Source organism: Camelus ferus, chromosome 21, assembly GCF_009834535.1.
Source record: "Camelus ferus isolate YT-003-E chromosome 21, BCGSAC_Cfer_1.0, whole genome shotgun sequence".
Lineage (NCBI taxonomy): Eukaryota > Metazoa > Chordata > Mammalia > Artiodactyla > Camelidae > Camelus > Camelus ferus.
This window is the reverse complement of record NC_045716.1, coordinates 6762709-6788568: the sequence shown is the minus strand read 5'-3', so window position 1 is coordinate 6788568 and position 25860 is coordinate 6762709. Positions and strand designations below refer to the sequence as shown.

At 46.3% G+C, this 25860-nt stretch overlaps 1 protein-coding gene across 3 annotated transcripts in view; it reads right to left on the bottom strand.

The window, feature by feature from the left end:
* Nucleotides 1-25860, bottom strand: part of ASTN1 (astrotactin 1) — a 293377-nt gene that overhangs the window by 123900 nt on the left and 143617 nt on the right. For all 3 annotated transcript variants that reach the window (XM_032463675.1, XM_032463676.1, XM_032463677.1), the window contains exon 8: nt 19140-19224. In XM_032463675.1, coding sequence (XP_032319566.1) covers nt 19140-19224 — 85 coding nt within the window. The remainder of the gene's footprint in view (nt 1-19139; nt 19225-25860) is intronic.

Below are 25860 nucleotides of genomic sequence, written 5' to 3'. Positions count from 1 at the left end.
AGGCTGCAATTTTTTTTTTTCCCTTTTGAAATTAAAACTCCCTTAAAAGAGAAAATGCTGTCCTTGTAACTTTGGCAGGGACTTGCAGCTTTTGTTCCCTTTGTCTGAGTGGGAAATTTCGTCTTCTATTTTGGAAGAAGAGAGAAAGAGAGAAATGGCCCGGAAAACCTGGAAGACGCCAGGTACCAGGGGAAGAAAGACTGGGAGGACGATGAGCAGGGGGAGGATACCTGGAGGGGAAAGAAGCAAACCAAAAGCGGCTCTGAGGAGGAGGGGGCAGGAAGAAGTAAAAGGAAAAAAGACCTATGGGAAGAATTAGTGACTGGAATGGTTATAAAGGAGCAGGAAGGGAAAGTACAGAAAGGATGAAGAACACAGGAAAAGCTGTTAGAGAACCATAAAAATTTCCAACAGGAAGGACTACCCAGGTAACCCCCAGGGGTCAGGTTTATCATCCGCCCAGGCTTTTTCCAAAATGCTTACATAAATCAGGCAGCAGAGCCTTCCGCTCCCCACTCTGCGCACCAGCTAGTCAACACCAACATCGTACCTTCAGCCGAAGTTTCTCTGTCTGCTTCTCACTCGTTTCCTACTTACGCCCCCTGAATAACTTCTCTGCCCTTTCCTGTGACATTTACACCACGGAGATATTACTAGACGATGTCACATCCCCTTTACACGTGCTTAACCCAAGTTAGACACGGAATGATCATTCTTTTCCTCTCTCCCTGGAAACCAAACCTTTTGCCGCCATAATGAATCTCGGTGTTGTTCCCCCAAACCCCTCCCGTCTCTGCGCTTCAGGTACTAAAGCACCTTCAACAGTCTGATCATGAAAACTGGAGAGCAATTTGGGTGGTTGTCCAAAGCAAGGAAGGGAGGGACGTGTACAGTACAGAGGAAATAAATACAGAAGTAAGAGTCATGAGACCAGATCCCCAGGCTAAACTCTACCACTAATCAGTGATGCTACTGGGCCAGACTGTGAGCTGGGCTGCGTGACAGTCGAAGCTCGTCTGAGCTCCGACAGACTAAGATCTAATCTTCATTGACCCTGCCGTCCAGCAACTTTGTGGAGGCACGTGGGCTTCAGAATCTTCAGAGTCTGGTGATGTTGGGTTCAAATCTTGCTCAAACCTTGAAGTCATTTACTTGATTCTTCTGACCCTTTGTATCCTCGGATGTAAACTTGAGAAAATATTGCCAACCCTACCGGGGACGTTGTATGAAGTAAACAGAAGTTCCCAAACTTGCCCAACTCACAGCACCCAAAGTGGCAACCCTAGGCCCAAAGGAGTCTCCACTAGTTTTATTTATTAAATCGTCAGGTCCAAAAATCTTACTAAATATTCACATCCTAACAGTTTAGTAGTCATTTGAAAAAAATTAAACTTGAAAGTGCTTTGAGTGGTATCTGTCCGATATCCCTGTGTTTCCCCTAACAATTTGAAATGCATCTCACAGAGCCCCTGTAAGGCCGCTGTGGGCCCACACCCTTCACTGTGTACCGGGGAATCAGGAAAGTTGTGTGCAAGTAAAATTACCGTAAGTGCTGAGTAGGGACCCGACAAATGGCAGCTATTTCTGCTACCAGCTAGAACATTCCTTTAGCATCTAAACTGGGACTGGAAAAGTGAGCTGAAGTTGATCCCCTTCAGATTCATTGCTTCCCCATGTGTTACATCCAGGCCCAGAGGAGCTGGAAGAGAACTGAAGTGAGCTCCTGGGTTGAACTCCACCTTTAAGAGAAAAACATATGTCTTGATGAACATTGTGAAGGAGGGTTACAAAGATGACCTTGGAGAGTGAGAATCCTACTTCTGAACTCATTAAGGACCCCAAGTTGGGCCCTGTGGCTCCTTAAATATCAAGGCTAGACAAGGATCAGAAAGGAGCCTTCTCGACTGTCTAGAATAAAATAGCAGAAGAAACTCTTGTGTCCCTTCTTTTTCCAATAAGACTTGGCATCTTTTCTAAGATGACCTTTGTTGCAGTCTCTACCATCGGGTATGACTTTGGGTGTCAGAGTAGAGAGACCCTCAGCAGGGCAAGAAAAATTCCTGTTGCTCTCCCCTCTCAGAGAGTGATGACAGTGGAGCTATCAACCACCTGCCACTATTTGCTCATTGATTCTGTCATTGATTTAATGTCTGTTGGGCACCTACTGTATGACTAAGAGGGCTTGGCACCGTAAACACTGAAAAGACAAGCACAGAGTTTCTTAAGGAGTTCCCCACTGCTTGTACAATCCAGTGGGAAACCAGACCAAGGGTTTACTGACCTCTTATGTGTAGGTGCTGTGGAATCTTAAGGAAGACTTTGTTCAACCTACTGCAGCAGAGGTGAGGAGCAGAACAAAGCAAGAGTGTTTGGGGAAGGTTTTCTTGGAATAGGAGTTAGAGGTTAATGGAGCGGGGACAATGCTTATTCTTAACCCTCCCACCTCTTTCCCCAATAAATAGAAAAACAAAACCATAAAGAAACCAGTGACTGCCCCAGGAACACTTCCTTCTTAGAAAACCACCTACTGTAAAGTCTGGCTGCATGCATCTCACCAGTGCACACCCAGACCTAACCTAGGTCAGGGGACTCTGTTGGCTTCACTTCCTTCCACGGTGACAGCCATCATCCCACCTAAGTACCAGCCCTCGGGTTATCAGTGGGACCATCTCAGGACCACTCTGTCTTCCTCAATGCACCTACCTAAGTCACTCTTCAAGATGCTTCCTTCTCATTCTTTTACTTATCTCAACTCATTCATTCATTCATTCATTCATTCATTCCTTCAGCAGACTACATTTAGTCAGCCTCCAGCTCTCCTATATTCAAATCTCTTGTATCCTGCATTTCCTGCACATTCTGCATTAATCTCTGCTGAACGTAAATGTTCACCATAATTCTGATGGAGACTGTTCATTTCCGCATGCGAGGCTGGCATTGGAAAGATAAATACGTTAACTCAGAAACGAACACCATGACAAGTATTAAATATAAATAAACTGAGATCATGATAGCTATGGTGTGAAAACAATGGTGGAGATAATGCCTGTGAGCTCAGGATCAGAGGAGACTGGGTGGCGTCACACAACCATTTCAGAGGGAGCTATCTGGATGCAGACTGAAATAGTAAGCAGGCAACAGCCAGGAAACTTTGGCGTGGGCTAGGGACTGGGTAGGAAAAGCCATTCCAGGCACAGCACACCCCCGAGCAAATGCACAGACATGTGGTACAGCACGGTGCACACACAGGCTCTACAACAGATTCCATGTCCTGGAACATAAAATTCTGGGCAGACAGTGATCAGAGAGGATGGGGCTGAAGGGGTTGGCATGAACCAGGCCAGAAAGAGCCTGTAGGCCACCTCAGAAAGGTCCAAATTGATTCTGTAGGGCCATAGGTTTCATTGATGAGCTTTGAGCAGAGTGTAAAATGAACAGTTCATTTAGATGGATCTTTTTGGTGAATAAAGAGGAAGAATTTGAGGCCAAGTCAAGGGGAAGGGAGCCTATTGTGGCGGTACAGGGAGAGAGAAAGTGCCAGCCTGAGAGGGTGGGGGTGCAGGTGAGACTGTGTGTGTATCACGGGCCTTTGGATAAATATTACGATGATGAGGAGATGCTGGAGTCCCCTAGGGGCATCCCATAGTCATTAGCAAGCCCCCTCCCCCCCGCGATCTGGACTCAAACGCGCCCCTTAAGAATTCCATGATGGGGCTCCACTGACGGATCTTCCCAAGATACAGCAGGTTGGTGGTCACAGCCCTGAACTTTAGTGCTGAAATCTCAGGCCCAGGCTCATGCAGAAATCTGAGACCTGGATCTAAGCGAATGGCTCTGTTAATTATTATTTCATTCACAACAGGCACTGAACTTCCAAGGGATTAAGAGACTGAAATTCAGAAATAAAGAGGCTGCCCAGGTACATGACCAGCGAGAGGCAAGGCCGGGACACAAACCCGGGTTTGTTTAACCAGCGTCCAGGTGCCCTCTCCCCCTCTCAGTCTCTCTCTCTCTGTCTCTATCTCTCTCTCGCACACACACTTCCACTTCACAGCGGAGTCCTCATGGCCATTGTCAAGTACATTCTAAGTGTCTAGAGCCTCAGAGCCACTTTTGCTACCTTCCCAACCCACATCCCATAAGGCCATAGATTACTGGCTGGATCCTTAACCACGTCCTACATTCCATTTTCCTGGCCTGAGCAAGGTTAATTGTTAAATTGGTTAAAACTGAAAGAATGGGGAGAGGTTTCGTGATAGCATCACCAGCCCTCTCCCTGGGCTTCAGTTCAAAGGAATCGCGGTTTGGGGCCGGAGGAGAAAACAGCGAACTTAATGCGCTTGCAGGCTCTTCCCCGCCTCCCTCTGCAGCCCTCGGTGAGCAAGGGCACCGCGGGGGCTGCTGGGAAGCGTAGTCTTTGACGATGTGCTCTCCCTGCTGGGAAGACTAACGGCTTCAAAGAGGGCATCCCGTCCACGACAGGGGCCTGTGTGGAAAACCCGACTGCAGTGTAATTAGGCAAGGGACTGGGAGTGAGGCTAGGGTGCCCAACAACAGCCTCCCCTGCCCAGCGGAAAGCACAGTTTGGGGAGGGGAGAGACAAAGCTTTTGACGAGCAGTAGTGTGTCTTCAAGGATGACGGCTGGGATGCTGGCAGAGAGAAAGAGAAGAGTTCAAACCAAACCCAGCCCAGAAACTCAGCCTGGCCAGGGGTCAAAGTGGAAAGGTTTTAAGTAATGGAAGCAGGACCTCCCTCCTGAAAACCATCCCTGACAGGTATTTTGATACCTGATGTGAGATTCTCTTTGACTCTTGGAGGAAGGACCATTTATTTGATCCCTTTGCCACCTGGTGTTACCAACAGCCTCCATGAGTTACACACTCTTGCTTTCCGTGGTTCTACCATTTACCTCTCACTACATTAGAGATGGGTACCATTATCACCCCCTGTTCACAGGGGGAGGAACCTGTGGCCCAGAGAGCTCAAGCAATTTGCCCAAGGGAAGCGGGTAGAGTCAGTAAGAGGTAGAGCCAGGATTTAGCCCCAGACTGCTTGTATGGTTTTAACCATTAAGTCCTATGGGCTCAGCTCCTCATGTGTTTACGCTTCTAATGGATTGCACCTTACAGGACTATTGTGAGGATAGAATAGAGTGTCCAGCACAAACGAAGTCCTCAGTGGAAGTGATGTGAGTGATCTCAAGGTGCTCCCTCCCGCCCGCCTCCAACATAGGCATCTTTCTATTAGCTCATTTCTCATAAGGCTTGGAATCTCACGAGCAGCAATTATGTAGTTTTTATTGAGCACCTACTACATGAAAGACACTATGTACTTGAGGATGAGACTCAAAATGCAGCCCTTGCTCTAAAAGTCTCACTGACTATAAGGGGTCATGACAAGTCTAGGGATATAAACATGGCACAATGAGACAACTGCCCCAAGAGAGAGTTTCTAGCCTGAGGGAGCCCAAAGGAGGAAGAGGTGGCTTCCAACTGGAGAATAGGGAAGGCTTTATAAAAGAGCTGGACCTGGGAGAATGGAGTGAGTTAATGAGGAGTGGCTGGAGGAAGAGAACTGGAGGGGAAGAGAGGTCCTGAGCACAAGTGGAGGGAAGATAAAATAAAAGGCCAGTGCGGTCTAGAGCAAGCAGCCCAGCTGGGCTGGAAACAAATGCTGGGAGTCTTGAGTGCCAGGAGGGACCTATCCTGAGAGGCTATCTGGTGGCCAAACTTGTCCTCAGACACCACACCGCAAGCCTAGACTCAGAGCCAGACTGCCACGCATCATCCCTTCTCCTGACCCCTACTGTGTGCTGCCGAGCAAGACTGAATCCCTCCCTGCGGGGACTTCCCCATCAGCACGGGTGATGAAGGACTGCTATGAGCACTCTCAAACTATTTACAAACAATACCTTCACTTAGAAAGCACTCAGTAAATGTTTCCTATTATTATTTAAAGTGAGGTAACACACAAAGCACCTGGAAGACATCCCAGCCCATAAAAGGAGCCCAGGACACGTGGATCTCTTTCCCCTGCTGGACGGAGTGCCCCGCCCCCAATATCTCTCTAAGTGTACTTCACTGATGCCTGAAACAGTTCATTCCTCTGGGCTAAACTCCACCTCTCCACAGGCTCCTTTCAAAGAGCAAATGTTTCTGGGACCTGGGAGGAAAAAACCCCGTAAGTGGCTGAAAGTGGAGAGAAGATGACTGCAGGAGCTCAATCCCCCTAAACTGGAGAACTGAGAACACGGGGTGCAGGGCGATCCTGATCATTGTGCCTGCAGCCAGCCCAGCTGTCTCACATCGCTTCAGAGAGGGGAGGGTGGAGGGGAGGGTAAGGCATAAGCAAAGGGGGCTTTCGCCGTCCACAAATCTGCTAGTTCACTGAATACACTACTTTCCTTGTGAGGCTGCGCCCTGAGAGTTAAGCGCATGGACTGCAGACAGATCGCCTAGACGCCGCTTACTTTGGTGTAAGCTTTGGGCAAGCTACCAAACCTCTACATGCCTCAGCCTCCCTATCTGCAAAAAGGGCATAGCTTCTTCAAAGAGTTGTGGTAAGATTAAAATATACAAGCTCATGGAAATGTGCCAGGCAGTGAGTAAACTCTCAGTAAATATTAGCTATTATGGTTTACCTTCACTTACCAGGTAGGAACCCACTGAGGGTCACAGTGCTAGAACTCCTTTTAAGGCAAGACTCTAAATGAGATAAAACTGCTCGGCCTGGAGGAACAGATAGCCTAAGAGCTACGTGGAGAGTGTGAAGGCACAGTTTTAGTAGCTTCTGGTTCTTTAGAGAAAGAGGATGGGGCAGGATATTAAAACAAAACAAAACCAAACCAGGAATGCCAAGATAGACTGGGTTCCCTAACAAGAGGGCGTCCCAAGCCAGGCTCATGAACACTTTTGATGGCATCTCTAGGTCAGCATTTCAAAGGGTGGCGTAGGCGTCATCTACCCTGATTTCAGAAAAGCATTCATTCATGGCCTTAGGAAATGCATCCTGTACCCATTCTGGGCCAGACACCTGACAAAATCTTTTATACAGATTAGAGGGAAATAGAAGGGTTGAAGGAATATGGCTGATGGATTTCTGTGTGATTCAACAAATGTAACCAACAAGTTTCGAGTAAGGGGTCAAGGTCAACCTGTGGGAAGGCCTCTGATGGGGGCAGGGCTCGGAGGTATTCTCGTTAACAATTTCATCAGTTACCTGGAGAAGGTCACCGAAGGGACGTTAATTAAATTCATAGATAATACAAAGTAGGAGGGACAGCTAACACCTGGGATAACAAAGTCAAGGTCCGAAGGATTTCAATGCCTGCAAGCTAAAATTTAATAGTTTTATATAAGACCTGAACTTAGGTTAAGACAGTTGTCTTCCGTCTTGAATATACTTTCCGTTTTTGACAGCAGTCCCTGTGAAAAGGATCTTTAGTCGATACCATAAACTAAATACATGTGAACCCCATGGCTCTTCCCTTGAAGGACCTAACATGAACTTGGCTTGGGATTCATTCATAGAAAACACAGGGGAAGAAACAGGCATGGTACATTCTGTAGGGTGTTTTGATCAGTCCTGGACACCATCTGAAAGGTATAATGACAAACTAGGGAGATGCAGAAAACCGTTAGTAGGGTCTCTACGGGATTCAGGAAAATCGCAGTCTAAAGACTAGTTGAAGGAATTAGGTACATTCAGAAGGGAAAGCTGGTTGGGGGGGGGGAATCATTGCAACTATTTGAAACATTAACGTGTAGCCAGCTCACATATGGAGATCCTGTTTGTTCACAGGTGCCCACCCCACACCCTGCAACAGAGGAGCACGTTTTTCTAATCCGCACAGAGGCACCACATAAGCTGGCAGTCCTAGGCGTAGAAGAAAGAAATCAGCGTACTCTTTATTGTTCCAGGACAGAGCTGACCAAACAGATGGAACTTACTGGAAAGCACACTCAGGCTCAGCCTGAAGAATGACTGTCTAAGAACCTGTATCACAGCAATGGAATGAGCTGCCTTTTCCAGGAACGTGGCCTCCGTCACTGACAGCATTCGGGTGGCCATCTGCTAAACAGGCTGTGGGAGGGGTTCCTCCACCAGTGGGCAGCTTAGATGATATGACCTTGAGATGGGCTCCCAGCTCTGAGGGTGGGGAATTGTTCATGAGTCAGCTGATATTCTTACTCCCACCTCCTGAAATTAGGAAGGTGAGTCACCACTCTCATAAGTCTAGAGATCCAGTTAGGTTCAGGAAACAGGGGTCTGTGTAAGCCTTGCTCCAAGATAAACACATGCCTTTATTTATTTAACCAATGTTCACTGAGCAACTGCTATGTGCCAAGCGGTGTGTTAGGGTCTGACAATACAAGGCTAGATAAGAGACACCACTTCTGCCTTTGTGGAATTTACATTCTAGAAGTGGATTATTCTAAACCCAACTTGCCAAATGGATGTGAAGATCACATCATTTGGAGGCAGTTCAAAGAACATAAATGAGGCCACGAGCAATGGAAAACATCGCCCTGGGATGCTTAATGCCGTCCCTTATTGAGTGCTTACATATTTATGCCACATTATTACATTCTTATTTTTACGGCAAAGGAAACTGAGGCTCAAAAAAGTTATGAAGCTCAGCCAAAAATACAGCGCTTTTAAGTAGAAGTGAGATTCGGGCCCAAGTCTGTCTGACTCCCATTATGCTCTGCTGCCTCCCGTACAGATAAAAACAGGAGCAGGTGAACCCACATCCTTGGGAGGTAGGTAACCAAAGCCTCCTGGCTGGGATGAGGTCGTCTGACCACGGCTATTAAGGGAAGTCTGGTTAATGACATTTAAGACTATACCTAGAAGGAAAAACTGCTGAACGTATCCCAGCCTACCTTCTTCCTAGTCCAAGTAGCTTGAAGAAAACGGATGGCCCCATCCTTCAAACATGAAGATGTCACTCGACCCACTGGGCGAAAGGCTCTGAAATCTTCACCAGTAGCAAGGACTTGCCCATGTGTTTTATTCTCCCTCATTTGTGCCAGCAGGTGGGCAAATGCAATGCCTGCACAGGGTCCACGGTGAGAGTGCGCCATGTCCTCCTGATACAATGGGCCCTCCTGACTTGGACCCTACAGTCGTGAATTTAGACCAGCCACAGCCCAGAGCTACTCAGCAACAGGTGCCTGGCCCCGACAGGTACCAGCCTGGGCCCCCCAGGAGGTTCTGACTGAGTGCTTTTTTTCACATGCATGGGACAGGAGGAGCCAATGGCATTTGCCGTGTTTAGGCCTCCAGCTAGGTCCCCCTGGTGACTTGTCCCTTTGCCTAGGACTCTACATCATTCTGAAAGAGATGCGTAACTGCAGACTACATGCTTATGGTTTTAATCAAGGCATTTGCTCAAGGATCACCTTCCCCCAGAGCCTCAAGGCTGAATTGTAGCTTCTCTCCTGCTTTCATTTTGAGACTCTCAGAACAGTAGCCGTTGTAAGTGTCAGCTATAATTACTACTATATTAATATCACTATTATTACTGCCGCACCTGAAGGGTAGAGTGTGGGGAGTGCTGTGACACCAGGCATGCGAAGTCCCACGGCTCCCTGGCAGGGACGTTAACTTCACTCCAGGTGGGGTTCTCTGAGTGTGGAATATGTTCCCACGTGTGACCATCCCACCATGGTGAGCACTCACTCCATTTATAGTCATCCTTCTCATGTGGAAGGAATATAACAAGACAGAAAGAGACTCAGAGATATTAGAGAAAAACTAGTGACTACCAGCGGGAGAGAGGGAAGGGAAGAGCAGCAAGACAGGGGTAGTAGGTTAAGAGGTACAAACAGGGATGTCTGTCAACGTTTTATAAAAACTTTGAATGGAGTGTAAGCTATAAAAATATTGAATCACTATGTTGTACACCTGAAACTAATATAATATGGTAAATCAACTATACTTCAATAAAAACAATAAATGAAAAAAAACAAAAGTCATCCTTCTCATTTGGTTATAAACAAGGGAGCCGCTGCTGTACGGGGGACTGGAAGAGGTCCACGCCAAGCACCGTGCTCCGGGCAGCCCCTGGGACATCCTCCACCCCCAGGGCCCATGGGGCTACAGTGGCACTGCGGCACTGAATAGCTGTTCAACTTCCACCGTGCGGGCCTCCCTTCACAGTCCTGCACAGCAGACATCTGGGGACCCTCCTCCATCCAAAGATCTTTGCTCCATAGGCCAACCTCGACTGCAAAGTGTGGCTGCCAGGCGATCTCTCCTCAAGCCAACAATGCCACTCAGTATGAAAAACCTTGTGGAAAGGTTAATAAACTGGGTGGGGAGGCGAGTACAAGGGAAGGAAGAGATCGTTCCAGCGGCTGAGCTGCACTGTGTGACGAAAGGAGCCTTGATGTTGGCCTTAGGCAGTTCTGTTCACCAGTCTGCGGCCTGGCCACCATGCTACTGAGCCTCACATAATAATAGGCACCTTGCTCATTGTATATGAATATACACACACATATACATATCTATATGTGTGTAGAGGCATGAATGAATATATGTTTTATATATATGTATTTTTTTTTTTTACAAAGCAAGAGCTATAATAATACGATGTGATTTCTGTTCAAAAAATATTACCCCTAAACAAACAAAAGACTTCAGAATGAGTTCCCTCCATGGGATGGCCCTTCAGATGACTTGGATTGCCTTCTTTTTACTGTTCTGTGGGGTTTATTTTTTTTATTTAGATTTTCCACCCATTACATGCATCCCCTTTATAAAAATAGAAACAAAAGATAAAGACCAAAATGTGCAGTGATGAAATGTTTGCTCTCCAACACAAAGTTAAAACTTAGGGGAAAAAAATTGTAGTTATGAATGTTTGAACAAGAATTTCAAATGCTTATCTAAGAAGAATAAACCTTAAGATGAGTTTTACTGAAATTGTTTTCACAGAAATTGTGGGTGGGATAAACACTACGAATTGCTCACCTCCTAACCAGTTTGGAGGAGTTTTATCAAGATTAGTGATGATATTAAAAAAAACCAAAACACTGAGCCCAGAATTATATGCTTAATATATGGCAGCAGTTAATCAGCATTATCTGAGGGGCTGCTCAAAATCTCCAGTGACACTGAAGTTGTACTGTGTTAAATATTGTGCTGAATTTGAGGGTCACTTCTTGGTGTCCATCCAGTCCTTTGCTTTACACAGACTTACAGAGATGTTTATATTAGAAGAATTTGACCTGAATGCTAGACCCTGAGCCACTTTCTTCTTTCCTCCAAAATCAGGTTTTCAACTGAGAGTTTTCAGTTAGACATTAAGAATAACTTCCCCAAATAAAACAGTTTGAGAAAGATAATGTATCACAAAGACACTTTTAAAGCTTCTTTCTTAACTGCCCCCCCCCATTTTATGGTTACAAAAGTAATACATGCTCATTGTTAAATTATGAAAGAGAACAAAAATATATTCAAAATTGAAGGGGGGGCAATAGGAAGGAAAAATTTTTGATGCATAGAACAATAAATTGGGAAGAAATATGCCAAAATGGTAACGGTAGTTTTCTCTGAGCATGGAATAATGAGTGGACTTTTTTCCTATTTATGTTAAAGAAAACAAGATAGTCAGGATCTCCAAAGCCAAGGAAAATGACAGCGTTCTCAAACCTAGCATTCTTAGATCGAAACCCAGAGAAGCTGCAGGTCTAAGGAGCAGTCCTAGTGGAAAACATCCATGCATTCAGTAGAATTTATAAATTCAGGACACTATCTGGAAAGCATAAGCCAGACATAAAACATTCATTTCTATAAAATTGAAACAATTTATCTTCCATTCTTGAGCAGATGGGAGGGTAAATTGAGGTTGATTTTTTTTTTTCACCCTGGTGGTCATGTTGGAGGAAATATGAGTGTTCCCACCCCCGGCACTGTTTAAAATAAGTCTCTCAGTGCCATGACTGGACCAGTCAGAGAGAACGCTGTGAAAGTTTCATCCTCCTTTGAGGGGGGTAGGCAGTACTATAGGGGGACTGCAGACACTTGTCACGTGGGGAGGGGTGGGATGAAGCTGAGTCCCGTCAGTCCCTGGGGGAGGAGGACACAGAGAAGCAGGTGGGGACCACAGAATGTCCACATCTCACCTGCAGCTGATAACAGACTTCCGGAGTGTCACATGCCTGTCACATTGTGTTCTCTTTGAAATCAGTATTTAACTAAATGATTTATCTCCAATACCCACCTGCCACTATAACGCTTGGCCACCAGCTATGTGACCTTGAGCAAGTTCCTTCACCTCTCTGATCCTCTGTTTCCCAAACAGTAAGATGCAAGAATCCTTTAGGATGCACTCAGACGCTAGTCTACAAACCTGTTCTTGTTTTCATTAGAGGGGATGCCTTCCTTGGGGGATGTGGAGCTCCTACACCTTGCTTAGGAAGGGTCCTTAAGTCTGGCTGTGTTTCAGAATCATTTGGCGGCAGGGGAGATTTTCTTATGTACAGAGTCTGGGCTTTCTCCTAGACCCATGAAATGAAAATCGCTTGGGGTAGAGATCAGAAATCAGTATTTTAAATAAGCTCCCCAGATGATTAAGTCTCTGCTCCATGAACTGGCATCAGGGAGTCAATTATTAGGGCGTATTTCGCCCTCGTATCACCCTGAGTAACCAAGAAGGTTACAATTGCCTCTAAAAGGAGAGCAAAGGGCATCGCCTAAAATGACCATGGCCAGGGTCAGCAATGGCTCCTCAAGTGCCTTTGTGCAAATGAGGAAAAGGCACGTATCTAGATAAACATCCCCTGTGTCTCAGAGTTTGCTTGCTTTGGCCGCAGGGGCAAGGAGGGTCTCAGCCCTCAGCCACTCTTCTAGCAAGATGTCCACCTGCAACGTGCAAAGTGTATGGCTGTACTCAGCTGCCTGACCACATGCTTTGTGAAAATGGGTCAAGTTCCAACATGTTTTAACTTGAGAAGATCCCTGAGAATGAGGTTCAGAATTCCCGAAGCCAAATAGGGGACTGGATCCCGTTCGGTCTGTCCAAGGAGGTGCTGGCAGGTGGAGATTCCCTTTCAACTACTCAGTTCCTGCCTGCTCGCCCAGCAGAGGTCAGTTCTATGGGGCAGTATTTCTGCTGGAAACAGGTCACAGCGGGGCTGAGACAGAGAGTGAGAGCGAGAGCGAGAGAGAGAGCGAGAGAGAGAGAAGGAACTAGGAACTTTAGGTTTAATTCTAAGAGCTAAGATGATCTGTTTGACATTGAAACGAGTGGTAGAGAGGACCGCCACATTTCTACTGACTCCTGGAGGAGACGCAAGTCAAGAAAAAAATAGGAACGAAAAGAAGAATGAGAAATAAAGGGCCAATTAAATACACAGGAAACCCTTGCTAGGAATAAGTCGAGTAAGTTAGGAGTAATTAGAAAGTCTCTCTCTCACACACACACAGAAACACAGAAACAGAAAAAAGGAGAAAGAAAAAGAGCTAATGGGAAGATAATCGCATTTGTGCATGGCGTGGCGGTGACAGGAGCTGGGCACAGACAAGGAGGTCGGGGCTGGAGGGAGGAGGGAGGGCACCTAGAGATAAAAGAGCACCAGCAGGCTGGCCTGCAAATCTTGTCTGAGGGGCTGGAGGGAGGTGAACAGGGCATCAGTGACACAGAAACAGGCATGGGGGTGGGGAAGCAAAGCCAGATGAGCTCACAACGGGCAAAGGACAGTCAGGAAATGTCATATGTCACGCAAGACTGTCTGACTCCATCTGAGTCACTTCTGATGAGACTTTGGGCAGGTCAAGGAGGCCAAGCACTGCCCGGGACCTGGGCTGGCAATCAGAGCTACCCCCCAGCACCCTAGTCACTGCCCTACAACAGGTCAGCATTTGCACTTTGATGGTCAGACAGCTGAGAGGACGTTCTCGCTCAGGTTTAGGTGGTCAGAAGGTGAGACTGGGTTTTAAATGGATCATTTTGAATAATCAGTGGAGGCTGGTCTCTGCTCCGTACCTAGAACCCAGAGGCAAAGGCATCCTCTCCAGCGGGCTGTGAGTGGCCTCTAGGGAAATGTTAGAGATGGCATCATTCAGACTGACTCAAATAAAATTACTTTCTGTCAAGGACGCTTTTGAGCAAGACAGAGGGGCTGAGGCCAACCATGACAACACCATCCTCAATCTTGGCTTGAAAAGGAAACTGGATTCTATGGTGTGGGGCATTTGTTCCTGATACAGAGTTAGAATCCCTTAGCAGTCACTCCTGGGAGGGTGAACAGAAGGGAGGAGCTGTAGACATGGAACAGTAAGCACCTGGAACAATGGAAAAGACATATTAAGGTGGTGTGGGCTGTATGACAGTGTGTGTGCATGTGTACACGCACCCACGTGCACACACGTGTACTAATCTGGAGGCAGGTCACGGTAAGCATGTGGCCTCCTGAGCAGGCAGTGAAAGGAGGCCTCTGATGAGCCGGGCCACTCCTGACAACAGCGTCTAAAACCTTGGAGAAACACCTGTTCCTTTTCCACAGCCAGTCTCTTCCCATCTCATAAATTATTACTTTATCACCATCCTTCAGCGCTGAAATCTAGTAATCTATTCTCAGGTGGGGCATCTCCTTGGTGTTGCTCCCTGTATCTGAGATGCCAGAATAAGAAATCAGACTATTATTTACCAAGAATCTTCAAACACATGAATTTAATCTAACTGCGATCTTCTGAAAAATGTATCTAGAGGCCACTGTATACACTCTTAACCTAACAAAAACATTATTATAGCCTCTCTTAATAATCTCCAAAGTAGTTTAATAAATGTTTTTCCTCCTCGAACATTTTCACGTAAATCAATCTCTCTTGCCTCCTCCACTCTTACTTACTGGTTTCATTTCTTGTTGGTGAAAAAGTTTAATTTGTCCTTGTTGCCCTAGCAGACAGAAATCAAACAGACACCCTAACAGTCCTGGCTGTGTCCACGCAGCTGTAGGCGTGGAAGGCGGTGCAGTTGTGCAGGGATCAGACAGAAGGTGTGGCGAAGCCCTGCGCTGGGGTAGGACCCCTCTATCCTGGCTCCTCTGTTGGGCACCTGGGTCACCAGGTGGGCTAGGGCACGAACTGACTGATTTTGTCGCCAACCCCAAAGACCAAGGATGTAAGCTCAAGCATCTCATGTTCTTCACTAGAAATCTGTCATCCAGGACTTTGTTTAAATCCTTCTGAAGCTATTTTTACTTTTAGTGAATAGGAGCCCTGTGTGTAATGACTTCAGTGATCTTATAACCTGCCACTTGGATCCTCTCACCTGGGTGCACTTCAGTGATGGGCTTTACCACCCAGACTCACACGCGGATGTCTCACTTCCTGGGCATTTTTGGCAAAACCAGAGTCACCAGAAGATGGCTGAATCCCCTCAACTCACATACCTTGTACATTATGGTCCCCAATTTTCTGTCATTCTTTGCTGTCTGGTCTTGAAAACTTTTTATCTACAGGATAATTTTCAGACTATGCTTTACTTGCAGAATCTAGATAAATAAAACTTTAGATAGCCTCAAGAGATTTTGTGTGTGTTCCCTTTGGTTTCGATTTTCTTTTTAGGATAATTTTAATTTATTTTGAAGGGCCCAGAAAAATAATGTGTAGTGAGGGGACATCCCACCAAATAAGCAGACGCTCCTGCTGATAATTCTAAGGCTGTACACGTGGAGCTTTAAGGTCCAGAGCCTTAAGAAGCAAGAGCTCTTCCAGCTTTAGTCTTTACCCAATTTATCAGCCTCTTCTAGTGTCTCTGTAAATTACACAGTTAAGTTATATTGAGTTATTTGTTGGCCATTCTTGGAAAAACCATGCTCCCTACGTCTCCATGCCCTGGCATGTGCTATTCTTTCTGCTTAGAATTACCTCTGTTACCTGTTAAACAGAACAGTTCAAAATCTAACTTCTCCCCAAAGTCCTATTCTAGACTCTTGGATGTCACATAAGTCACCCCTTAATCCCATTGAACTTTGCTCACAATTTGTTTTCACAGGTTTTAAATTCATTGTAATTTTTCCTTTCTGTTATGTGCCCATCTACCTGTCTAGACTATTAGTTCTTCCAGAGTAAACATCTAATTAGCAGCCTCGCTTATCCTGGGTCACAATGGGTGATGGAGTGAATATTTGTTGAAAACGTGAATGAGTGAGAGAAGAAATGATGGAGTGTCGTGGTGAGAGGATTTCTATAAACAGACTTGCTCACTCACACACACGTATATATACACACATACGCACCAGTCCAGGTAAAATGAAGCAACAAGGCTGGATAAAGCTGCAGGTGCAACTCCTCTGTCTCACAGACCCATCCATTTGTGGTTTTTTTGGATTAATGTCCTTGATCAATTTTCTTCCTTGTCTGAAAGTCATGAGTAGCTTATTGCTACTTTTCTCCTGGTACATTAACCTAGATTTTTCACAAGGGAATTCATTTTAACTATCGTGGGCCTAGGATTTAGCTGTTCTATTTTAAAAGAATGTTCAGCTGCTGTATAATGTATGCAGTCTAAGAATACTAAGTGAAAAACAAACACCCATGCATGCTGCTTACCTCTACCTTCTGGACCATTAAATAAGATATTCAGGAAAATCAGGCCGACCATTGATTTTTTCCCCCCATAATACCCCAAGCCATGTATCATTAGTCAGCAATCTGTCAGGTACTTTTTGAGCCAAGTGACAGTCTTCATGTTCAAATCAATTTCGATTAATTTTGTAAGAATCATTTAAAGAAACGCAGCATCAGATCCTTGATTTAAATCAAGATATATGGCATCTTCTACTTTTCATTTATCTTGTCATTTCATGAGGGAAATGCAATCCTTTGTCTGGCACTTTTTTATACACATATAAACTCCCGGTGCTTATCATTCCCGGTTCCATTATTCTCAAGATAGGCACTTTTTTCCCCTCCTACCAGTTGCTCCTTTATTTTATTAGTGTCCAAAATGAGACCTCATAGACAGTGATGATCAGGGAATAATGGAAATTGGAGATGGAAATGACAGATTAGGTCTCCTTGTCTGTTTCCTGGGGCTAATGTTCCTGTCAGTCTGTAACTCAGCGCTTGATCCTGTCTTATTTGAAATGACACCCACGTGGGGCCTCCACCACTTCCCTGGAGGCTCCTGTCTACATCCTAGGACTGTCTCTACACACAGCCAGAGGGAATAACAAAGCCTTGTGTAATTACCCAGTGAAGTCAGGCCCATCCTCACATGATCTGTCTACAAGGCAAGGGATGTGGAGGCCTGAGCGATTAGCCACCAAATCCAGTCTCTGCAGAGAGCCAGTCTGGACCATTCGGGGCACAAACCTGAACGATATTTTGTCATTGTTCACTTCAGCAGCAGGTACGCAGGTGAAAAGACAGAGAGCTAGTTATCTGTCACCTTTTGCAATATTTTACCCAATAAGAATCATAGTCAACTGAGATTCTCGGCCATCACATAAGCTAAAATCCTGGCTTCCCAGAAACTATGCAAATATTTCAGGGGTCAGAGGACAAGGGAACAAAACTGACTTTACACAGCCGTGGCGAACGGCACTCTTTATTCAAACTCCTCTTGGCATCTATGAGCCAAATTCTCTGCCCTCCCCACCGATCTTTCAGCCACAGGCCACTTCATATGTATTTACCCTCCTCCAAACATCTTCCTCTACATCTTGTGGACTGCCTCCCTGATAGGATCTAAAATTCAGCGGAGACGGAGCCATCCTTCATTTTTCACTAACGGAAAAATTTCATGGCATTTTGACTTCCTCTAAGCTTTCTGACCTGTGACTCAGATTTCCTTTCCCTAACTTCATTCTCTCATGTCCTTATCCCTCAACTTCAACCCGTTCCTGCACATCTGCCCTCTTTGAACGTCTAAGGGCATCCATCATGCCTTGACTTAGTCATCAGCTGGCCAAGTTCTCAGAGTGGAGTTCTTCTATCCCTTGGTCGTAAATCACTCCCTTGGGATCTTCAATCATTTTTATTGCTCTTCTCCAAACTCTCACCCATTTGTCTCCATATTTATTGCTTTAAGAGTCCAGAACTACATTCAATATTCTAGGCTTGGGCTCATCAGAATCATACAGAGGAGGCTGAGCACCGACCTCGGGGCGAAGAATCCTCCATGGCAATGTGTGAAATGACAGTGGTTCCTTTTTCCCACCTTGTCAGGCTGCAAACACATTTCTACTCTGCAGTCCGAGCAATCACTCTGAGATGGCTTTTGCCTTTATTTCTTTCTAAAGCTCCCTTCCCCATTGATGGCTATTATTAGTTAGCGTTTATTGATTTATTGATCCCTTTCTCCCCACACCCTCCTCCATAATGCAGCCAATGCAGAGAGGAAGCTCTCAGCACCCAAAACAAAGTAGAAAGTTGCTTTTAAAAAGCAATAGAAGATGGATGGTGGTGATGGTGGCACAACAATGTGAATGTGCTTAATGCCACTGACTTGCGCACTTAACTATGGTGGAAATGATCATTTTTACTTTATGTATATTTTATTACAATAAAAAGTTGAAGAAAAGAAAAGAAAAATAAAGCAATAGACAAGGTAACTATTTTATCCCAGTCATGTGTGCTTAGGGGAAAGCAAAGGTCTCACAGAGAAATGGTAATTGGGGATCGGGCAAAAATCCTTTGACTCAGTCCCAAGCACTCCCCGAGTCTTTGTGCTTCACACTCGCTGACAGCCCTGGTGAAAACAAGTTTCTACTCATGTCAGTCTCGCAAAGCTCGTCAGGCTCCGGGGGAGCTACCCTGGAGACTGTGTGGCTTCGCGTGCCTCCAACAAAACCATCAGCTAAGTTCTGGCTGTGGACTTCTCGTGGCTGACAGTGGCGTGAAAAGGAAGAGAGGGACAGCTTGATTTCCAGATCCCAGCTGGAGGCAGCCAGGCTGCGAGTCAGAGGAACCATCTCCAAACTCGTAAGTGGAGAGAGAGATGAGATGGACGTCACTGGCATGGTATAAATACGGAAACGCACGGGGACATTTTTACCCGTTTGCCGTTCAGAATATAACCACCCTTTTGCTCTGTTCCTCTACACGCAGTGGCTCCACGTCATGTCTGCGTGAGGGAGCGCTGACATCTGGGAACCGGCCGACCCGCCGCCCCCTCACTTACCCCTGGTTTGTGCCCCATTCGTTCCGAATGCAAAGATGCTTGTGGACTGGATCCTTCATGTAACCTTCATAGCAGAGGCATTCCCCTTAGAAGCAGGGTGAGGAAGGAGAAAAAGAAACATGAGGAAATGGATTAACATGTCTGTGTTGGAGAAAATTGATGAAATGATCACATCAAATGCTAACAGTGGCACGGATGAGACGGTAAATCCCATATGGCCCAACACACTCCCGCCCCCACTGCCCACGGCCAGGAACACACCACCAGTCTCTGCATTTCCCACTGCCTGATAACGTTCACTCGTGGAGGAAGCTGTTTACAAAGCACCTGTTACAAGGACTCTGCAGACACAAAGTCCAAGAACTCTTTGAGCAAAGGGACTGTTTTGCCTTTACTTTCTCAGTGGCCAGTACACTGGGAGGCACATAATAGAAGATCAGTATATGTTTAAAGACTACATCAGTGAGTTATTTCATCAAATACATCCAAGAAACTTGAAAAGTAGGTATTATTAACCACGCTATGCTGGTGAGGGCAACTGAGGCTCAGAAAAATTAAGGGATCTGGAGACAGGTTTTAAACGGCAGAGTTAATATTTGAACCTATGTCTGTCTGACTCCTGAACTTTCCTCCCAACCAGGCCATGCTCCTAGCCCAGGAATAACTATTGTATTTAGAGGAGGCCACTTAGACCCATGGTGCCATTATAGGAACTCTGGGTTTTTATTTTTAAGTGAAAACGGCTAATTATGTTGGTGCTGACAAACAGAAGGATGACCTATGCTAGTTTAGAATTTCACTCTGCTTCATTTCATGAGTTACTCCAACAGTTTACCAAGAGGTCCATGGCCCCCTGGAGTCGTACGCAGAACTGTGCGTGTGTGTATGTGTATCTTTCCTCGGCAGGCTTTCTTCACATTCACTGGATTTACAAGCAAATCCAAGATCCCCCGAAGATCAAGAGTCACTGCTCTACTTCGTCTGACCTTGGGAAAAATTGTAGCTGCTTCCTTATATTAATAATTCCTTAGGCAACGCTGTGTACCCCTGAAGTACTGAGACCAGCTCCCCTACAGTACCAGTCTTGATGCTTTCACTGGGCTGGTTTTTTAATTTGCAGGTTGTGGAAGCACAGGGTGTGACTTCCTAAAATTCAGAAATTACGAAGGTGCCAGACCTTAGGGAGACAAAGGATAATACGATTTCTTTATCTCCCTGGGAAGAGACATTCAAAAAGGAGATAGAAGGAATAATAGCTTTGAGTGCCATCTTCTCTTTCCAAAGATAAAGAAAAACAATAAAAAATGAAGTGCAGGGGCCTCACAGTTGGAAGGGAAGGGACTGGGTGGGTTCTTAGCAAGAAGTTTTTGTTAGGATCTGAGCGCAGCCATTCTTGTCAAGGCTGACCTACAGGCTTCTGCCCTGTAGGGTCTCCTACCAGATAACGCGCGTTTCCCTCTCCCACCCCTGCTCAGCTCAAGGTGCTGAGGAGTGGCGTGAAAATAAGGAAATTCTTAGTTTGTGGGGGAGCCACAGGGAGTGCTGGATCAGCTGTCCCCTGTGTGACAGAGTCAGGCTTCTACATGGCCTAGGTTCACCATAGGCTCGATTTCCTGGCTTCAGTGGTGTTGTGCTGTACCTAGGAATGGTCAGGGAGCTGTGAGTCGAACATAGGAAAACACAGCCTAAAATTCGGTAGGGGATGATAAGACTATCATGTGAAGGCTGTTTCTCTGATAGAAGGAAAGATGAAGGGGCCAGGTACCAGAGAAGGGCAAAAGAAGACAGGTACCATGAGCCGGGCATCATACCTCACCAATCCCAAAGAAAGCGTGGGCTCTGGTCTATAAGCCACACAGGGCAGCAACGAGTTAGTTTTCCCTTGTTTGAGTAGACCTTTTATAAACACTCTGTAATGGAAAATAAATCAATGAGTTAAAGAGTGTGCCCTAAATATATAGATACCACTGCCACTGCGTCTCCTCAAGACACCAGTATCGAGCCAATTATGAGCTTTCCTCAAGGAGAACATCTTTCAATCTCTTTGTGGACTTCAGACCTGGGGATAGTATTACAAAACAGGAAGTAACCTCGGGAGGGTGTCAAACCCATCACCCTGACTCTTAGAATGTTCTTGGCTGGATGCCTTGCCTAGAATTAAAGATTGATAAAGAAGGAAGTCCTCCTTCCATATTTGATATCTTGTTACGGCAAAACATGAAGAAATAAATGTGGTAACGACTTACGAGTTCAAGCAGAGCTTGGCTTTCCTAATGATGGCAACACCTACCATTTGTAGAGCATATTTAACCTTCTCAGATTGCTTATATGGTCATTATCTCCTTATGAGGTTTCCATCATTCATTACTATGTGGGGACACACTGCTGACAACAAATAAAGCTATTCTGCAGCTCATGTTATATACAGCCCAAAGTCAGAGCAACAGGGAAATTTTCAAACATATCAGGTTAGAGTGTGAGGATTTCCAGAACTGGCCTCTCAAATCATCCTCATTTCCGGGACTCATCAAACTTCCCTCTTCTGTATTCCTCCTCAAAGCCAGTTTGACCATCTACGTTGAACGGAGCTCAGACTTGATGAGGAAAGTTGCTATGGCAACCAACTGCTAAATCTTGACTTTAAGAGGGGTTTCGTGCAAGCACCAGCTCTGACTGTTAGCTGTGAATTTTAAAGACCCCACAAGGGTGTTGGATGCCCTCCTAAGCTACAAGCGCTACAGCGCCTGCATCTGCTGTGACAGATGGCAGGGAACACATGACGTGCCGGCTCTGCGGCGGTGTTCACAGGAGTCCAATGGAGAGACATGTCACGGCCACGGAGAAGTGCCCAACAGGGACAGCGTGTGCCCTGCAGGGGGCACTCTCAGGCCACCACACTGCCAGGGACTGGAAGCCCATCCAAGAGAAGACCTGTGCTCGATCTGTGCTTGGTACCCTGAAGGCAGACACCTCGAGGTACCTTCCATGGTGGACAGTGCCTTCAGTCATTTCCCATTTCACAGATGGACGGAGGCACAAATCTCCTGGAAGGATCAAAGAAAGACCTTGCAGCTAGGGCTCCTCAGACATGGCTGGGCTCACTATGAGTTCTCTATGAAGTCAACACAGATCAAGGCCAAAAATCCTGATCACCTCCATCCTTCTGGTTGCCATGGGCTTTTATTGAAAGGAATTGGGAATCTAAAAGGGGACATCTTTCTAAGACATCTGGGCTGGAATACTGTCTAATTGCCTGGTCTCCTCTCCTGTCCAGACATCAGGCAAGAGGCAGGCTCAGAGTCAAACAGCTCCGGTCATGTGGCCACGACTCTGGGAGGACAGAAGGAAAGGAAATAGGGCAAAAATACATCCTGAAGGAAAGTGCTTTAATTGAGCCACAAAAGGGAATTTGGGATGCGTGGGCGATCCAGGTAGCAGGAACAAATTGGGAGCTGTGCTACCGTGCCAGATTGGGTTCTAAAAACCAGGGAAGACTAGAGAGAGACAAAGGCGTAGTGCAGAGCAAGGGAAGGGGGAGAGGACAGGAGTGATTCTGGTAAACTGGTCCAATGCCCCTCCCAGATTTTACACACCTCTACACGTTTGGGGCTAGCCTATGGAAAGATCTAGGGCAGGAGGAATTTCAGTGAACATCTTGGATGGTGATTAAAACCTGGCTTAGCTTGGAAGCCCACGCTCCTTGCAGACCCATGAAAGCCACATATCTTGAAAAGGGCAGTGAGGGTCTGGGCCCAAATTGATGGGGGCTGTGAAGTCAAGCAGGTGTGTGGAGCCTCCACAGATGCCCTTATGGCAGAACAAAGGCCAGGAATGGAGCAGAGAGAGAAGTTGCTGAAGCCCGTTATTCTGTGTTTCCGTCAGAAAACAAATAAACAAACATATGCTTGCAACAAAAACCCTTAGAAAGTACGGGAAAAGTCCACCTCTGCCTGGATCCAGCCGGCCATCAAGCCAGACAATTTTAGTGGTTTGCTGTTAGCCCGACTTGACCAAAGTTGTATCTACGGTTAACGAACTCAGGAAGATCTGGGAGAGGATGTCAGGATGTAGTTGGCAAAGGGCTTCCAGGCGTCAGGCTACAAGTTTTAGGTACATTACGTTCCTCCCAGCTAGCATCTTGCAAGAATGCAAAAGGGAGGCTGGAATGGAAAAGAATGACAAGTTTCTTTCAGCTCCGGTCCCTCTCTAGACACCTGACACTTTAGAAGGTCTGCACAGCCACCCTCTGGAAACTGTGCTGGGGTGATGTAAAGAGTGCTGTGACAACGCTGCTGCCTCTCCTGCCCTTTCTGTCCTTCCCTGGTGCATTCGTTTCTATAGCTGCCATAAAACATTACCACAAGCTCAGTGGCTTAAAACAACATACATTTATTATCTTGCAATTCCGCAGGTCAGAAATCCGAGGCTAAAAACAAGGGCTTCCTTTCTGGAGGCTTGTGGGGAGAATCTTTTCCCTTGCCTTTTCCACTTTCTGGAGGACACACATTCATTGGTTTGTGCCCCCTTCCTCCACCTTGAAAAGCCAGCAGTGGCTGGTGGAGTTCTTTTCGTGTCATATCACTCTGGCCTCTTCTGCCTGCCTCTTCCACTGTTAAGCACCCTGCTGATTACATTGGGCCCACCCGGTTAATCCAGGATACTCCTTTCATTTTAAGATTGGTTGTTTAGCAACCTTAATTCCATCTGCAACTTGAATTCATCTTTGCCAGGTAACGAAACATTTTCAAGGGTTCTGGGATTAGGACGTGAACATCTCTGGGGGCCCATGACTCTGCCTACCACACCTGGTGTTCTGGACCGTTGGGCAGGTGATGAGTAAACACACATTTGAATTTGGAACACGGTGGAAGGATGCCCGAGGAGACTTTCAGACACCGGAGGTTGTTCCTTTGCAGAGACCAAGGGCCTGTTGTTTGTGTGTTTGTTTGTATGTGTGAAAAAGTACACACGTGCACTTGCACGGCTCCACCCATCCATATGGGCAGGCCCCTCGGCATGGCTGGGAAAGCACATGTCCCAACACTACGACATTTCCAAGTGAGTTAGCTGGAGGACTGCAAAAATAACGTCGACTTGACTTGCAGCCAATTCCCACACTCAGCTCTTTGGAGAAAGGCTCTAGGATGGAGTGTGGGAGGCGATAAAGTTTCTCACTGATGAGCGTGTGGGATGACCACATCATCCCATGTGCAGAAAGAAGCAGGGCGGCAAGGGGGAGGGTTCCCAATTCCCACATTAATGAAGATGGAAGTTTCTGCAGCATCATTTCTCAGAGGCTTCCCCAAATGAAGATGTTGCACCTTAGTTCTGTTGTGGGTTTTTATTTTTAATCTTCCTCCCTGGCTTTCCAGTTGGATATTCATTAATTGTCACAGATACTGAGAAGCCACGTGCAGGGGAGGGGCTTCCCAAAGTCATTTTCAGCAAGGGTTAGAAATGAGACATCTGGGAGGGATTAAAGAGGTGATGAGAGCTTCGCTGTGGACAAGCAGCTTCCTCAGCTTCTGACTCGGGAAGCAGTGATGCTCAGCAACGGTGGTTGCCTGAATAGTGTTAGAGCTGCAAATATGCTGGATCTGAACTGCCTGGGGAAATGAACCACCTCTGCTCTGATTCCATGGTGGACAGAACACCGACTCTGCCTTAGGTAGCTGTGGGACTTCAGGCAAGTCATGTAACTTCTTGGGGAACTTGAGCATTGATCTCAAGTAAGGAGGAGTTTATGTCTAAGACCCTCCAAGCTTAAAACACCGATCCTTTCTTTCCACATGTAATTAAAAGTGCTTCCCATTCCTTAAAATCTCAGGTGAAGCTTCCGTGGCCCTCTGGAGATCAAGCTTCTCTCAGAAGTGAGTTTAACTACTGAGATTGTCCAGGGTCTCCTAATCCAGATCAGAGAGGGGACCAGAGACTAGCTCAGCTGCACGGAAAGGCCCCACCTCTGAGATGAGCTGGGTTTTCTCCCTCCTAAGCACACCGGCTTTTGGGCATGGTGCACAGCCCATCTGTCTGGTTTGGTGTTTGCCTGACAGCGTGGGAGGAGCAGCAAGTAAGCACAGTCTTAGATATCAGATGTTTAAAATGCTGTACTTTCTCCTCCATATGGGGGCCTAGAATCTCTGCGATGGGCCCACGTAAAAACAACTTTTAGACCTGTGAAGGTGAACTTTAGATGTTACAGTCACCTGTTATTCCCCCAGAGAGATACAGTAATGGATTAGAACAGAAGTAAGAGCTAGATCTCTTGGAGTCAACTTCTACCAATATCCTTCCACCCCAGCACCTGAAGAAGATGCATCTGTAAGTGTGTGTGTGCACGCGTGTGTGTGGTGGAGGAGGGGTGGTACGTGAGGTACAGAGAACTGGAGGAGTTGGCCCCAGACTCCAACATTTCACTTGAGGGTCTTAGGTATCAGTGCATCCCCTTCCTTGGTTCTAAGGCATCGTACCACCTCTCTGGGAAGGAGCTATCTGTGGTACTGAATCTACTGGAAATAGGTCTTTATAAAGACTACCATAGATGAACCCCTTCGACAGCGGAAGTGCGAAACAACCTGGCATGAAGGACCTGTAGTCCTGGGTATCTTGGGGCTTGAGAAGCACGGTGAGTGCCCCAATGCATGCCGTGTCTGAATTCAAACCCTCTCTCAGAGCAGCTCCGGCCCCATGTGATAATATAATAGCCTGAAAGATGTCTCTG